General features: G+C 41.4%; 1 protein-coding gene across 4 annotated transcripts in view; it reads right to left on the bottom strand.

Moving 5' to 3' along the window:
- SORCS1 (sortilin related VPS10 domain containing receptor 1) overlaps window positions 1-14,877 on the bottom strand; it is a 576,537-nt gene that overhangs the window by 105,685 nt on the left and 455,975 nt on the right. For all 4 annotated transcript variants that reach the window (XM_027528998.1, XM_027528999.1, XM_027529000.1 and 1 more), the window contains exons 10-14: window positions 13,003-13,149; window positions 4,984-5,086; window positions 4,641-4,717; window positions 2,326-2,417; window positions 934-1,041 (exon numbers count right to left, since the gene is read on the bottom strand). In XM_027528998.1, the coding sequence (XP_027384799.1) occupies window positions 934-1,041; window positions 2,326-2,417; window positions 4,641-4,717; window positions 4,984-5,086; window positions 13,003-13,149 (527 nt within the window). The remainder of the gene's footprint in view (window positions 1-933; window positions 1,042-2,325; window positions 2,418-4,640; window positions 4,718-4,983; window positions 5,087-13,002; window positions 13,150-14,877) is intronic.

Below are 14,877 nucleotides of genomic sequence, written 5' to 3'. Positions count from 1 at the left end.
ACTCTGTGGGAGAGGGAGAGGGTGGGATGATTTGGGAGAATGCAGGATACAGGGTGCTCAGGGCTGGTGCACTGGGATGACCCAGAGGGATGGTATGGGGAGGGAGGTGGGAGGGGGGTTCAGGATGGGGAACACGTGTACACCTGTGGCGGATTCATGTTGATGTATGGCAAAACCAATACAATATTGTAAAGTAATTAGCCTCCAATTAAAATAAATAAATTAAAAAAAAAGAATTAAATGAGATAAACTATATTTTTAAAAAAAACTTCCCTCTTTGTTTTCCACTTCTGATTTTCCAGAAGAAGGAAAAATCAGAGTTTCATATTTCAAATTCAAAGCTCATGTTTTGAAACCCACAGGCAGGCAAGCCATTAATCAAGCCTTTCACAAATTAATGATCATCACTTTCCAGTCAGGAATGAGCGCAAATGTAATTTCACAAGAACAGACTGTTCTCATGGTTCCCCTAATATGCCTCACAATTGGGTTAGGTAAAGAGCCAGGGAAAAATAACATCCTTTGTGGGGGTGTGATCAAGCTCTGTGTTCTGTCTTAAAATGAAATCATTCTTATATGCCTGTGATTTTCTGTATATCAAGCCTGTTTATTATTAAAGTTTTAAATTGATAGCTTTATCTTCTATTGAAAAAAAAAAACACTTAATTTCCCTAAGCTCGTTCAGTATAGGAAGAAAGAGGCTGCACCACGTTGCTACCAGCCCACAGTACAGGTCTCCTAATAGCTAGCAGAGAGCCAAGAGAATGGATGCGTGCATTGTTCTTTCTTCTTTGCTAGGGAATCATGAAGTCAGATGCACTGCCTTTGCTGGCAACTTTAAAACTGAAAGCAGCAAGGCGAACAGGCTCAGCTAAAAACCACACGTTTCTGGATTTCTATGAAGACTAGAAGACAACACAGTTTTCCACTTACGTCATGATGAGAGTCTCTTCCCCAGGTTCACCCAGAACCCCATCCACAAAAAGGGGAATAGATGTGAAACTGTATTTGCTCCAAGATCTCCCTTCATCAAAACTCAACCTGATGACAGAAAAAAAAAAAATTATAGTCATCGGATCTCAAAAGAAAATCCTTTCAAAGAAAAGATACTACCAACGAGGAGAGAATATATTTTGGAAGTACCTGGGGCATTGTCAAAGTGAGCCTTTGATATGAATAAGTGTTCTTAATTACATCAGAAGGTGGATATACAGCTAGCCAAGTGATTTGGGGCCCAGATGTATTATAACATCAATCAGTGGAGAGCTGAATGAAACTGGAATGATAAGTCGCTGATAGAACTTTTTTAAATTTGGATATCTTATTAGGTCTTAGATCTCAATGTGACCCTCTCTAAAACCTTGCTGTCATCTAGCAGGAGGCCCTGCAGGTGATTCTGAGAACAGTCACCTTCTGAGACCACTGCGATGGACTTAAATCAGCCACCTCCACGTGATCAAACCCTTAGTGGTATCCTTCGTACATTGTTACAAATCCTGGTTGACCCACTGAGTGACTGGGTGCAGAAGAACAGGCTCTTGAAAGTAAGCGAGGACTCTGCAACTCTGATGGTCATACAGGATGTTTGCTTTCCCCTGCCTTTCTCTGGGCTGCCTTCCCTCAGGCTGAGCCTCTGGTTCTGTTATTTCTGCAGCTTTCCCTTTGGTCCACCAAAGTAACCAACACTGGAGGGAAAATCAAGCCTCTGACTGTGAACGAGCTCACCTGTGCAGAGAGCCACTTTCAAACACACAGATAAAGGAATCTACTGAAAACCCCTCTGGAAGTTAGGCCTTGCATGTTCATCTACAGAAGACCTATAGGGAGAGTTTCAGAAAACCACCCTTTCCCGCCCGCAAAAATGAGGCCAAATGCGATCAGAGCAGAAGTGACACGCACTGCTGATCTCTGTGCAGAATGAACAGAGTGAATGCAAATATTAAACTTCGGGAGACAATATTTGGGATAGGTGGCTGTGAGAAATTAAGCTATTCAGAGATTATCCTTGACAACCATTCTACCCGTGACTGTATTGAAAGAGTGAGGCGCTGGAGGTACTGATGGGGGAGAGGGGGGCTGTCACATTCCAAAACCATGTATAATTGCTCTCTAAAGGACACAAGCAAGCTCTCTTTCTCTTTCTCACTTTCTCTCTCTCTCCTTTCCTCTTGCTTCTTATAATAAAGCAAAGGTATAAGTTATGTTCCAGCAGACCATGACAATTTACTACAAGCACGGTTATAGTCTGTCAGCCTTACTTAGACTGGTCTTAGCTGTGGGCAACCAGTCCTGGGTACAGGATTTAGGGGCAACAGGTGCCTTTACCAGAGATGTCGAATTGGGAGAGATGTGTGCTTCATAGCAACCAGGACTCCACCTTGATCCAGATACAAAACACTGTGCTCTTCTTCAAAGATCTGGAAGAGGAAAAACACATACACAGGACCACACCCCCACCCACACACACCCAGGGTTCAGAGAGTTAGTCTTCATTTGAGGCAAAATAATCTCTCCATGAGCCCCCATGATAGAACTGGGCTCCCCCAAATCTGTGGAGAGACACAGTTACGAACAGTGCTTCCCCACGTGGGTGACATGTGCCACTGGAGTTCCAGAAAATGATTTTAGGTGCTCCACAAGAGAAATTTAAATAATAACTAAGAGTCATGTGTTCATATTTCTATTCCTGTCATTTTGTGGTGAGCTCTGTTGGGTTCCATTTATGATTATGTTGACATTTGTGCAACTGTTACATTGGGTCACATCTTTAGATCAGAGAAACCTTGGAGACACACTATTCCAATACTCTAATTTTCACAGATGAGAAAACTAAGGTTTAGAAAGAAGTGGTGACTTGCCTAGGACCAGGTAGACGATAATGGATGATGCCAGGACGGAGCAAATGACAGTGTCCTTTCCACATGCAATTACTTCAAAGTTTCCAAGTGTTACAGGGGACAGATGTTCCTGTTCAACTCACGGATTCTCTAGCCAGTCATAGAGCAATTCTGATCAAAATGAAATCATACCTTTGGGTACATTATCATTGGGTCTCTCTCTGTATGTGGAGAGAGGAATCTGAGGTAAAATGAAGACTGGCTAGAGACAATTTCTAAGTCCTCTCCATACGAGATGCATCTTGTCTTCTCACAGTCACTCTGTTACTATAGCCTTGTCTGTGATTGCACTATAGACATAATTGTTTCCACTCTGTCTACTTCTTACATTCAAGATGTACCCAGGACTATAGGAGAGACTTATTTGCTTTGTTTGGGATGTGTTACAAGGAAAAAAATGTGACCCTGGCTCTCTAACTATTGTCCATAGGAAGCTTAATAATGCATGTTCCTATATATATCCATGGAGAAGGAAATGGCAACCCACTTGAGCATTCTTGTCCGGCAAATTCCATGGACAGAGGAGCCTGGAGGAATACAGTCCATGGGATTGCGAAGAGTTGGCCATGACTGAGTGACTGAGCATATATATCTCCAAGATCAAAACCCCTGGAATTTCTTAAGCAAGTTTCTTTCCTGCCCCTCTCTTTTCAAAACATGTGAATCACAGTGCAGATTATGAAGCTAGGAGAGGGTAACTAGACCGTAACATGGACATCTTTGCCTAAAATTTAAAGCTCAGTGTTCTCACTGCTGTGTGATTACCTGTGCATTAGATTTCAATTTATGGTGCTAGTTATTGTATGATAATTAAATGTCAGTGGCTTATTAAAACATATTTATTGAAGTGTAACAACCAAGCATTAGGCACCTATTTTGTTAGGACTGCTAAACCTCATTAAGCTCCTGTTTTATAAGCTAGGAGTATCTAATTTTCATTCAGAAGAAAGAGGAAGCATTTAAGCTAAACACACTGGTTGAAAGTGATTCCATTCCTACTTTCCCGAACATATGCGCCCTGATGGTTATTACTCTGTCTTCTGCATATGAGCTTTAAACATCTCAGAGCACCACCTGGGTAATGGCTTTTTCTGAATCACTGCATTCTCCTCTATTCTGACTTCAAGGCAAGAGGAATTTACAGAGGCAACCTGGCATTAGATAGGTAATCTCCCTTCCAGGCTTCATGTTCCCTACATAATAAACTCTCTAGATTTCCCGCTTTCTTTTAAGGGGAAAATTCAGTCATATCTAATTTTGTTTCATTGTTACTTATAAACTTTCTTACATATAGGCTGTGATAAAGTGTCAATTTTTTAGGCCTTTCCTGGTGGCTCAGATGGTAAAGAATCCTCCTACAGTGCAGGAGACCCAGGTTTGAACCCTTGGTTGGGAAGATCCCCTGGAGAAAGGCATGGCAACCCACTCTAGTGTTCTTGCCTAGAGTATCTCATGGACAGAGGAGCCTGGCAGACTACAGTCTATAGAGTTGCACAGAGTCGGACATGATGAAAGTGATTGAGCACGCATGCAAAGGCTCACTTATCACACAAAGAAATCAAATTTAATAAATATATGCTGAACTCAGAACTTTTGTAAGCCATGAATAAAACAAATAAGGGAATAAACACATTGAGAAGCTTTAGGATTCATGTGTGACTGAGTAAGTTCCCAGAACTTAAACAATCTGGACAATTTTTAACACATTTAAACACCAGTAACTTAACCAGGATACTTTCTTACCTGTCTCCAAGTGTTTCCCGCATCCGAAGAAACAAACATGCTGATGTCACTGTCTGACAACTCAGAACCTATATTACCTGGAGAGAGCACATCACCATTAGTGAAGAGAACTTTCTGCAAAAGCTAACGACGGGCTGTGCTGGCAGTGTGCACTGCCTGAGGTGGATTTCGACGGCAAACACTCTATCTGAGCAGGGTTTTTCAGCATACTTGCTTCAGGGTCAGTGGCTTAGGTGCCTTTCAAAAATATTTTTAGCTTGCTCATTAAGTTCCAAGCACAGCTACTGGGCTTCTTAAAATAAATACAATTTATAGCAGTGAGCAGACCAGGCAAGCTGCTTACCTGAAGCCACTATGATGCTGGGGGCTGTGTCTCTGCTGGCGATGATCCCTGATGTGTAGGGATTCTCAGAGACCTTAAGGTGAAGGTGTAGGGAGCAATAGGGCTGAGAAGAGGAGAAATGAGGATCATGAAAGTACACCATCTAAATGGTCATTTAAAACTCAGATTCAGAGCTCCTATCCATTCATTCAATCATCCCACCCATCCATCCACCCATCCATGAACCCATCCATCCACCCGTATTTCATTCCACAGATATCTGGTGCCCACTAAGTATAAGACATCTGCCAAACTGTTGAAGGAGAGAGCACTTTCATTTCAAGTCTAGTCTACTGAAATAACTGCCGTTTGGCCATTCAACAAACATTTTAATACTTTATCTGCAAAACATGTGGTGTAGTTTTATGAAAGACTTAACACTGACTAAAATTTGGTCTCTGCCACTGAGGAGTATACAATTTAAGATCTTTCTATTGATTATCATAAAGGAATATATTTTAACAGCCATGAGATAAATACAGACAAAATATGAAATTCTAGGGGATAGGAGCCTACATTTAACTTCGGTTGAGGGGAAATTTCAAGGAGAAAATGGCGACGGAGGCAAAGGTGGGTAGGATTTGAATTGCAGATGAGATGCTCAGAGGGATAAAAGACATTTCGGGTCTGAGTAATATCAGTAACAAAGAAAAGGAGCAGAAGAGTGGAGCTGTAATACAACAGGTAGTTGGGTAAGACCAATGAGGAGAAATGGGGTTTGAGATTGGACAGAAAGTACAGCCAGGCTGGAGGTGCTCTGAAGAAGTCACTTGGCATCTCTTAGTCATATGAAGCCTTGGTCTCAGTTCTGTAGAAGAAGCTGTATGACATGTGGAACTGTCTTTACATCCGCCAGACAACTGACATAATGTCTGTGTAAGGGTATTATCAGATTCAGTGTAATTCAACATAGAAGTTCTTGTAGATGAAACACGCAAATGACAACAATTTAAACAAAAATTTAAGGGACTTGTTTGTGCATACAAAACTCCATCAAGTTTTCAGATGAAGACATCAACAGTTTAAAAAAAAAAAAAAAAACCAAACAGGATAGTAAATCTCACACAAATTTCATTTAAAATTGTCCTTGTACTGAATCATCAACAACGACAAGTTTGTGACTGAACCCACGTCACTTTTCATCTCTCAGGAAGATTATTTTCTAATCTTATCGACTTGAGTTTTTGAAATCACCAATGTACCTCTGTTATTACTTTCATTCTGCTCTGTAAGTCTCAGCCAGCAGATATTCGGAGAGCGACAGAGATGCAGTGATTACATTTAGATGGGATAGAGTAAATGACAAACTAAAAATGAAACTCAGAAGTAAAAGCAGCCAAAACCCTGGTGAAATGACACAATGGGTCACAATAGGGTATTTCCATCACTGCCAACAGAGGGAGTAAACTCCCAAGGAATGATGACCATAATAAATGGTTGGCTTTGCATGAAAATTTCATGTACAGCTTTCAAAAATGGAATTCTTACTCTGCAATGTTCCATAAGGGTAAAAAGACCACCCCTGTAAGAAGAAACAGTCAGACCCCAAAACTTGGCTGCCTTTTGTCCAAGAGGAAGATTAGCGAGGGTATGGTATGCTACAGAGGCCCCAAGGAAGTGCTGACCAACACTCAGGCAGATGCTGAGACAGGATAACCAGAGGTGTCAAACCATGTGTCCATGAAAATGTTCCTGACAACTGCAACCTATCAGATCTTGCTTTCTCTGATTTACCACAGCTTATTTACCACGCACAATCCTGGATCATGTCATCGAGTATGCAGAGTTTTATCGCCCTAAGAGATACACTTGACAAATAAAGAGAAAACATCAAGTACTGCTTTACATCTTCTGTAAAATCTCACATAGAATCTAAAAAAGACAATCAATAAACACTTGAAATATCAGGCAGCACTTTGAAGTTAGGGCATGAAAGATCTTACTTTACTGTTCTACTCAGAACAATGCCAGAAGTGCATGGGCTTAGGTATTATTATAAACCACATTACCAGAGAAACGTGAGAATATCCATGGTATTCAAAGAAATGATTACTACTATACTTAGACACGGGGGCTTAGTGGATGGCCTTTTATACCAACAGAGCAGGATAGCCCTGGCCAAGAGAGCACCCAGGTGGCAATCTTCAGTCAGCCACTGGTCACATACGTCATAGCCCTGCAGTTCGGAAGACTGTGAGACTAACTTGCCACCTGACCCAGGGATTATTTATGAGAGGGCACTTGCCATTACATAAGAAAGAGGGCATTTTCAATTGGTCATTTCAGCACTGCTCTGTTGCTATGGCTTTCGGAGGCCTGAGAAAAATTAATTTGGGAAGAAAGGACACCAGTTCCTGCAGTAGCAGCAACATTACAAACGATCTTTCTCGTGTACTTTTTTTTTTCCCTCACTTGCACATTTGTAGTACTGGATTGCCCCCAACTGGTAAAAGGAAAATATTCTATGGTTTTTTCCCCTTTCTTCCTTTTTTTCAAGAAAGTTAGTTACATAGTCCACATTGCAGAAAAACGATGTTAAGTGATTCATCTTCACTTTTTAAACTTAAACATTTACACTTAAACAGTTTGGGATATTTATTAAGGTGAGGTCACCACAGATTGATAGAGAGGCTGTTATAATGTCTCTCAAACCACTGCAAACTCCTGGAAAACATGAGACAAGGCATTCCAGTTCTTAGGCACATTTTGCCCAGGAAGGGGGCACTTTGTCCATTTCTGCCTTCCTGCCTTCTTTTCTCCCATTAGGGAACATACACTGGGTATCTTTCCAGTTCAGTTCAGTGGCTCAGTCATGTCCAACAATTTGCGACCCCATGGACTGCAGCATGAGTTATCTCTAATTTAGTATGAGTTAAAACACAGCTTATCCCAAAGACCTTTATCTGTTTCCCTTCACTTCTCATATTAAAAACCTACAAAACTGTACACTGGAATCACCATGATCTAGGAGCTGATCTATAAGGACAGAGGGACCAACACATGTGTGTGGAAGCTGCCTGTGGTTCTGACTCACACATAGGCATAGGGAACGGAGTATCACCAGCTGGTCAATACCGGGAGCAACTAGATCCTTAGTCGTCAATCTTTCTGGGGTCAAGTACAGATTTTGAAATTCTGATGCAAACTGAAGACTCTTTCCCAAGAAAAGGGCACAAAGGAAGCAAACACAAAGGTTTGCATTCAAATCCAGGGAGCTCACATGCTCCTGAAGAATACCGCGGACCGCTCACATGCTCCTGAAGAATACCGCGGACCTCTAGACCCCAATCACCTTCCTTTGGCCTTATGCTTGTATTTCTTATTTTAACCAACAAAATCCTTTGGCCACTGCAAGTGTCCAGTGAATGCCTGTTGAAGTCAATTGATCTACGAATGAATTGCTGTCTTCCTGGCACTGTGGGTGAGCAGCAGAGAAGGGTTAAATGATCCAAGACATCCACACACACAAGACATCCTACACACACACTTGTACAGCTTCTGATCTTGAGTTGGAACGTGGGATCCACTGAAGTTTTTGTCAGGAGTCGGGATCCACTGAAGTTTTTGTCAGGAGTCGGGGACAAAGAAGAGGGTGGCCCCAGCCAGCTGGCTGGGTGGAGGGCATTCAGCACTGCTGAATATGGAAAGTGGCAACCAGTGCAGAGGAGCAGGAAGCAGGGTCGAATCTCCTGGGGCAGCTGCAGCTTAGCTCCAGTAGGAAGCTGCCAACTGAACCCATCGAGAAGGCATGGTTTCTCTCCATGAAACACTAGGCTGTCCCTTGGGGCCTAAGGATTTGTTCCAGGCTCAGCTCACATTTTGCCTCTAGGGAGCCCAATCCTGAGGTTCTGCAGTCAGGTGGACCATGACCTATAACACCCTATCTAACTGTACAATGTGGTCTTCAGGGGAAAGAAATCCCAGCTGAGCCCTCCAGGCAATCAATCTAAAAGTCCTAAAAATACAGCCCAGATTACCCTGGATGTCTTATTCCTATATAATGTATTTTACCAGGAACATTCCATTTGGGGCTGCAGTTCTGAACTTGTTCCACATTTGCAACAACCCTGCTGGGGGAAAAAAAAAAAATCTCTTTTCTAATCACTAGGCTGTGTTTCCAGTGACACTGTCACTTTCCAAGTATTCACAATCTAAAATCTTTTTTTATCTCCTCTCTGCTACCAGCTCCCAAACCTAAGGAAGTTTTTAACAGTCTGGGTCTCCTAAAGCTCAAAGATCTTTCTTATTCTGTGCCTTGGCAGAGTTGTATATTATTTTTTTGTTGTTTCTTCTTCCTTTTTTCATTTTCTCCTCCTCATTCTACTGCCTGTTTTCTAGAGCTCAGATTTAAAGTACATTAAATAATAGGATTAAAGAGAGAGGAAGGCCCAAAGACTCTTGGGTACCGTATGTCTATATCTCCTTCATTGATTTTTCCTCAGTCTCAATGAGCCTAGTGATTCTGTTAACTGTGGGGTCAACTTGTACACATGAACTTCAGAAGGTGGCTATTATAACACATTTTTCAGTGTGACTATCAATAGCAAGGAAAGGCTTCCACTAAAGTCCAAATATGAAACTCAAACATCTGTCCATGGCATGTCCGCCTGAAACAAAGACAACACTCTCCACAACACAAATATTAAGCACCCACCATGTGTCAAGTATGGCTCTTGAGCTAACTCTTCGGTGACCAAAAAGAGCACCATGGTCCCTATGCTTGTGGAGCTCACAGTGAGTGGGAGGAGATATACTAGCAAGTCAACAGATGCATGTGCTGATTTCAGAGTGAGAAAGATCCTGAATAAAAAAGAAATTGGACCAAGTGCAGTTTCAGAGGATGCTCAAGAAAGCTCCTGAGATGGAAGGTTCTCAAACAAGGATCTGAATGCCAAGAAAAAGTCATACTAGAAGAAGGGCATTTTAAGAGATATAATATAATGGCAGATACAGAGCCTAAAACATAAAAGAGTGCAGTGAGCTAATGGTATGGAAAGGCATGATCTCTTCCCTCACCATGGCCAATGTGTAAGGAAAGAGAGAGTCTGGAGACCAGGCAGGAGAAGTGGACAGGGGCCAGACCATGCGGAATCTTGCAGGCAACAGTCAAATATCTGAATTTCATTCCATCTGAATTAGAAAGTCATTAGAAGGTTAAGGAAAGGAGGGACATGGTCTGAATTTTTACAGTTTAAGTTGACACCTTTATGTAAAATTTGAGAAAAGAACAATCTAATCTCTAATGCTGCTGCTAAGTCACTTCAGTCGTGTCTGACTGTATGCAACCCCATAGACGGAAGCCCACCAGGCTCCCCCTGTCCCTGGGATTCTCCAGGCAAGAACACTGGAGTGGGTTGCCATTTCCTTCTCCAATGCATCAAAGTGAAAAGTGAAAGGGAAGTCGCTCAGTCGTATCCGACTCTTAGCGACCCCATGGACTACAGCCTACCAGGCTCCTCCATCCATGGAATTGTCCAGGCAAGAGTACTGGAGTAGGGTGCCATTGCCTTCTCCACTAATCTCTCATGAAAGAAAGCAAATAAGAGGTTGTCTAGGGCCAAGGGTGTGGGTACTGACTGTGAAGAGGCATAGAGAAATTTTTTAGAGTGATTAAAATATTGTATCTTGACTGTGGTAGCTGTTACAACATGAGTCTATACATTTGTCAAGATTTATCACTAAACTCTTAAAATGCTTTTATGTATTTTAATACATAAAATACATAAAATGAAATAATGCATATTTCAACTCAATGAAGTTAGATTTAAGGGGGAAAGAAAGGTTGAATTGGCTGCTATGGTGAGATGAAATTGCCAGGTAGAGACAGGAGGAGCAGCTGTCACTGTAGGGACAGGGAGGAATAACGATGCTTGTATTAGGACGGTCTCAGTGGAGATGGGGATGTACGGATGTACGGTGATACGGCATTTATAATTCGGAGGCACAGCAATTAGACTTCGTAATTCTGGGCTGGGGGAGGAGCAAGGAATGTCTCACTAAGTGCTTTGTATAAGAGGCATTTCTAATGGTTCATTTATGATGCCAGAGCACCCAGGAAAGCCTCTTTAGGTGATACAGTTGGCTTTTTCTCATGGGCATTCAGTCATCAACATGCATGATGGGATGGAAGATAGCATTAAGCCACTGGGACATCTCCTGCATCTTTGTCTTCAACTTGGAACAGCTGAATGAGGAAGGTGGGCATGTTTTTAAAATGCTATTTGCCTTTTAAATAGCCAGTGGGAATTTGCTGTATGACTCAGGGAACTCAAACTGGTGCTCTGTAATTATCTAGAGGGGTGGGAATGGGTGGGAGGTGTGAGGAAAATTCAAGAGGGAGAGGACATAATGTACACCTATGGTTAATTCATGTCGATGCATGACAGGAATCAAACCAATACTGTAAACCAATCATCAATCAATTAAAAATAAATAAATATTTTTAAGTGCTATATGCCTTGCATAGAGTAGGCATTCAATACATAACTGCTACATTCACTTACTCTGTAACTGGATTTGTGTACTGAGTAACAACTGGCTTTTTCCCCCTGTAAGTTGCCACTAATAGGGATATAAGCTGAGTGGGAGGCAGAATTTCAGACTGCTTCCCCTGATACATGATGACAACTGTGGTATCCTCTGCAGCTAATAAGGTCAAGCTATGGCTGTGGCATCTTCTCCACTGGGAGGGTGACCTGCCTACAGCTGTAGGAGACGAACCTGCAAAGTGACTGCTCAGACTTCATGGGACAGAAGGAAGCAGGCTCAGTGTGCATAACGTTAAATAAAGCTGGGACTGTTTGGTGGGTGTGAATAACTGGTATATATCCAGTCCTTCTTACTAAAACTAAGAGGTCTCTTCTCTAGCTTTACAGACTGCTGTCTCCCTTTTATGAATTTAAATGAAACTTTGGATTTGTTTTCTAGAAATTAGCATTTAATGATATATTATTTTACAATTAATCCCTGCCTCCCCTCCTTCATTCACTCAGTATCAAATTCATGTGTCAAGTAAAGGGCAGGTATCATAAATACTAAAAAAAGTAGGATGTGACCTTATAATCATTCACTCATTAATCTATTCTCTCTCAAGTAGACAGCAAACTTCTTGAAGACAAGACACATTTGTGATTCTTCTCTTGGACACCATCATATAATCAAATACAAAATAATGTGATCTAATCTATTTACTGCCCCAATGCTAGACAAGTTTTTACAAGCCATATTTCAAAGCAGAGGTCAAAAAATTTGTTTTTAAGGGTCAAATAATAAATATCTCATTGATGGACCACACAGTTTCTCATGCCTATTCAACTCTGCCACTGTAAAGCAAAAGTATCCATAGACAATATATAGGTGGATAAGCATGACTATGTTCCAATATAATTTTATTTAAAAAACAAGCAGTGGGCTAGATTTGCCCCACAGACCATAGTTTATCAATACTAGCTTTATATAATGACATAAATGAATGGAACATATTATAAAGAATACCGATTAAGGATTTAAATCAGTGGTCCTTACCTTTGTTTGAGGCGTAAATTTCTCTGAAAATATGAATAAGCATGTCCACTGGGAAATACACTTACACAATTCTGCATTCAGTCCACCAACTTTACAGCTGAATTTATGTGTCATTAGATCCTTAACAGGTTATTCATGGGAAAGTAAGGGTATCTTTTCCCACCACAACTGGAAACTATCGTACTCTCCCTTAAACTACAATATGCGGTCCTTATCAGAAACTGGACAGCAACTGAACATCCTTGGAAACAAGCAAGAGCCTTACGTTTTCTTATGGCTTTGGTCCATCACAAGCAGCAAAGCTGTGACTCTTTCCTATAACCGCCTTCACACCCTGCCCCATCCAGTCCTGTTCCTCAGTTGAGCAAGAAGCCCTGGGCCCATGTACATCTGCTTGTTGACCTCCATCTCCAGCCCTCACTACGTGGGGCATTTCACCCCCATATGAAGACTCACCAGCACGCAGTGCACAGGGTCCCCTCTTAGGTCTGTGTCTGGAGCCTGCAGCAAACGCCAGTCTCTGCCTTTGTTGTATGTGATGAAAGTCTTCACTTGGTTGTCAATCTTCTTGTTAGCCAAGAACATTCCCTTTATCCCTGCTACCTGGGAAAAATGGACATGGCTGAAAAATACCTCAATTTGAGAAGAAATGTAATTATTGTACTTACAAAAGAAACCAGACTATCAAATTCAACTGTGATCACTTGTCTTGAAGGAATGAGAGTGAGGGTTGTGCTTGTGTACGACTCCCCGGGCTGTGGGAGACAATGCAATAGCCCCATGCCCCCATGCTTGGGCGATCCCAATGCAAGCTTGACAGTCTTCTTATCTCCTCTAAGGTAGGTTGACAGTAGCTTACAGCTGCCTAGAGATAAACTGATGCTGTTGGTTCTGTGCTTGGCAAATGATAAACAAATAGGGGGGTACAATACTTTGGCACCTGATACGAAGCACTGGCTCACTGGAAAAGACCCTGATTCTGGGAAAGACCGAAGGCAAAAGGAGAAGAGGGTGGCAAAGGATGAGATGGTTAGAAAGCATCACCAACTCAATGGACATGAATTTGAGCAAACTCCAGGAAATAGTGGAGAACAGAGGAGCCTGGCATGCTGTAGTCCATGGGGTCGCCAAGAGTCAGACAAGACTTAGCGACTTAACGACGACAACTTTTATTTTATTTTAGGCAAGCACTCATAGTCTTAAATACTTTATCTCCTTTAGTTATTGCAATAGTCCTTTTGGGTAAATATCACTCACTCTATTTCACAAGTGAGGAAACTGAAGCTCATTCAGGTAAAGTGAGTTGCCCAGGATCACAACACCTAATGGCATATAGATGGTAAGTGGTAGCCCAGGGATTTTAACCCAGAGCTCTGTGGTTTCACAGCCCCTGCCCTTAATGATGAAATCACTGCACTATTCACAGCCTTGGGCAATTAAAAGAGATCAGTGCAAACTCTGGATCCGATGACTATCACTATTTTTTTTCTGTAAAAGGTCTATTAAACTACCAAAATACATTAAGCAAAAGAGAACAGCTTTTAAACATAAAGAAGTAGGTTTTCCTAAATTGTCAAACAATTCCTCCTCAATTTCTATAGTACTATTAATCCTACCATAAACAGCCCTTATTATTTATTTGACTCTGCAAACATGATTACTTTTTCTCTTTTATATCTTAGGAAAGACGCAACAATAAAGAAGTTGCCAAAACTGTATAGGAACAAATCATTAGCTGTGTGCCATATTTTTCACATGTTTTAGAATTAAACATATTTATGCATAATTGACTCTACTTTAAATTATAACAATCCAGGAAAACTTGGTAGTGAGAAAAGGGTCTGAAATGTGTTGACAGGTGCATTCTAACATTCTGCAAAGGTTATCTCATTTAATCCTCACAAAAGCCAAGGAGATACAGCCTCATCTGAGGATGAGGGAATAGAAACTTAGATTAAGTGGCTTTCTGGAGCACAGGCAGAGAGTAAGTGAATAAGCTAGAAAGAATACCTGAACCCATTTAACTTAACTCAGGTCCTTTATCTGACTTCCCTTGTATATTATAATATGAAAAATTTAAGCAGAAGGATGAAACCATGGTATCAGTCCTTGCCATGTACAAAACACTAAACCCAGTCCTTTTTAGGTAAAACCTCCAATATTTGCTATAAACCTGCACAGCACCTATCATCCCAATTCTACAGACGAGGAAACAGGCATAAATGAAATCTAATTGCTGAGGATCACAAAGACTTGGGGTTCACACCCAAATCTGTTAGACTTCCGACATTCTTTCACCAAATACAGCTATGACTTTGTCACTTCAAAGAG

Source organism: Bos indicus x Bos taurus, chromosome 26 (assembly GCF_003369695.1).
Source record: "Bos indicus x Bos taurus breed Angus x Brahman F1 hybrid chromosome 26, Bos_hybrid_MaternalHap_v2.0, whole genome shotgun sequence".
Taxonomy (NCBI): domain Eukaryota; kingdom Metazoa; phylum Chordata; class Mammalia; order Artiodactyla; family Bovidae; genus Bos; species Bos indicus x Bos taurus.
Note: the sequence above shows the minus strand (reverse complement) of the source record. Positions and strands in the feature narration are given on the sequence as shown.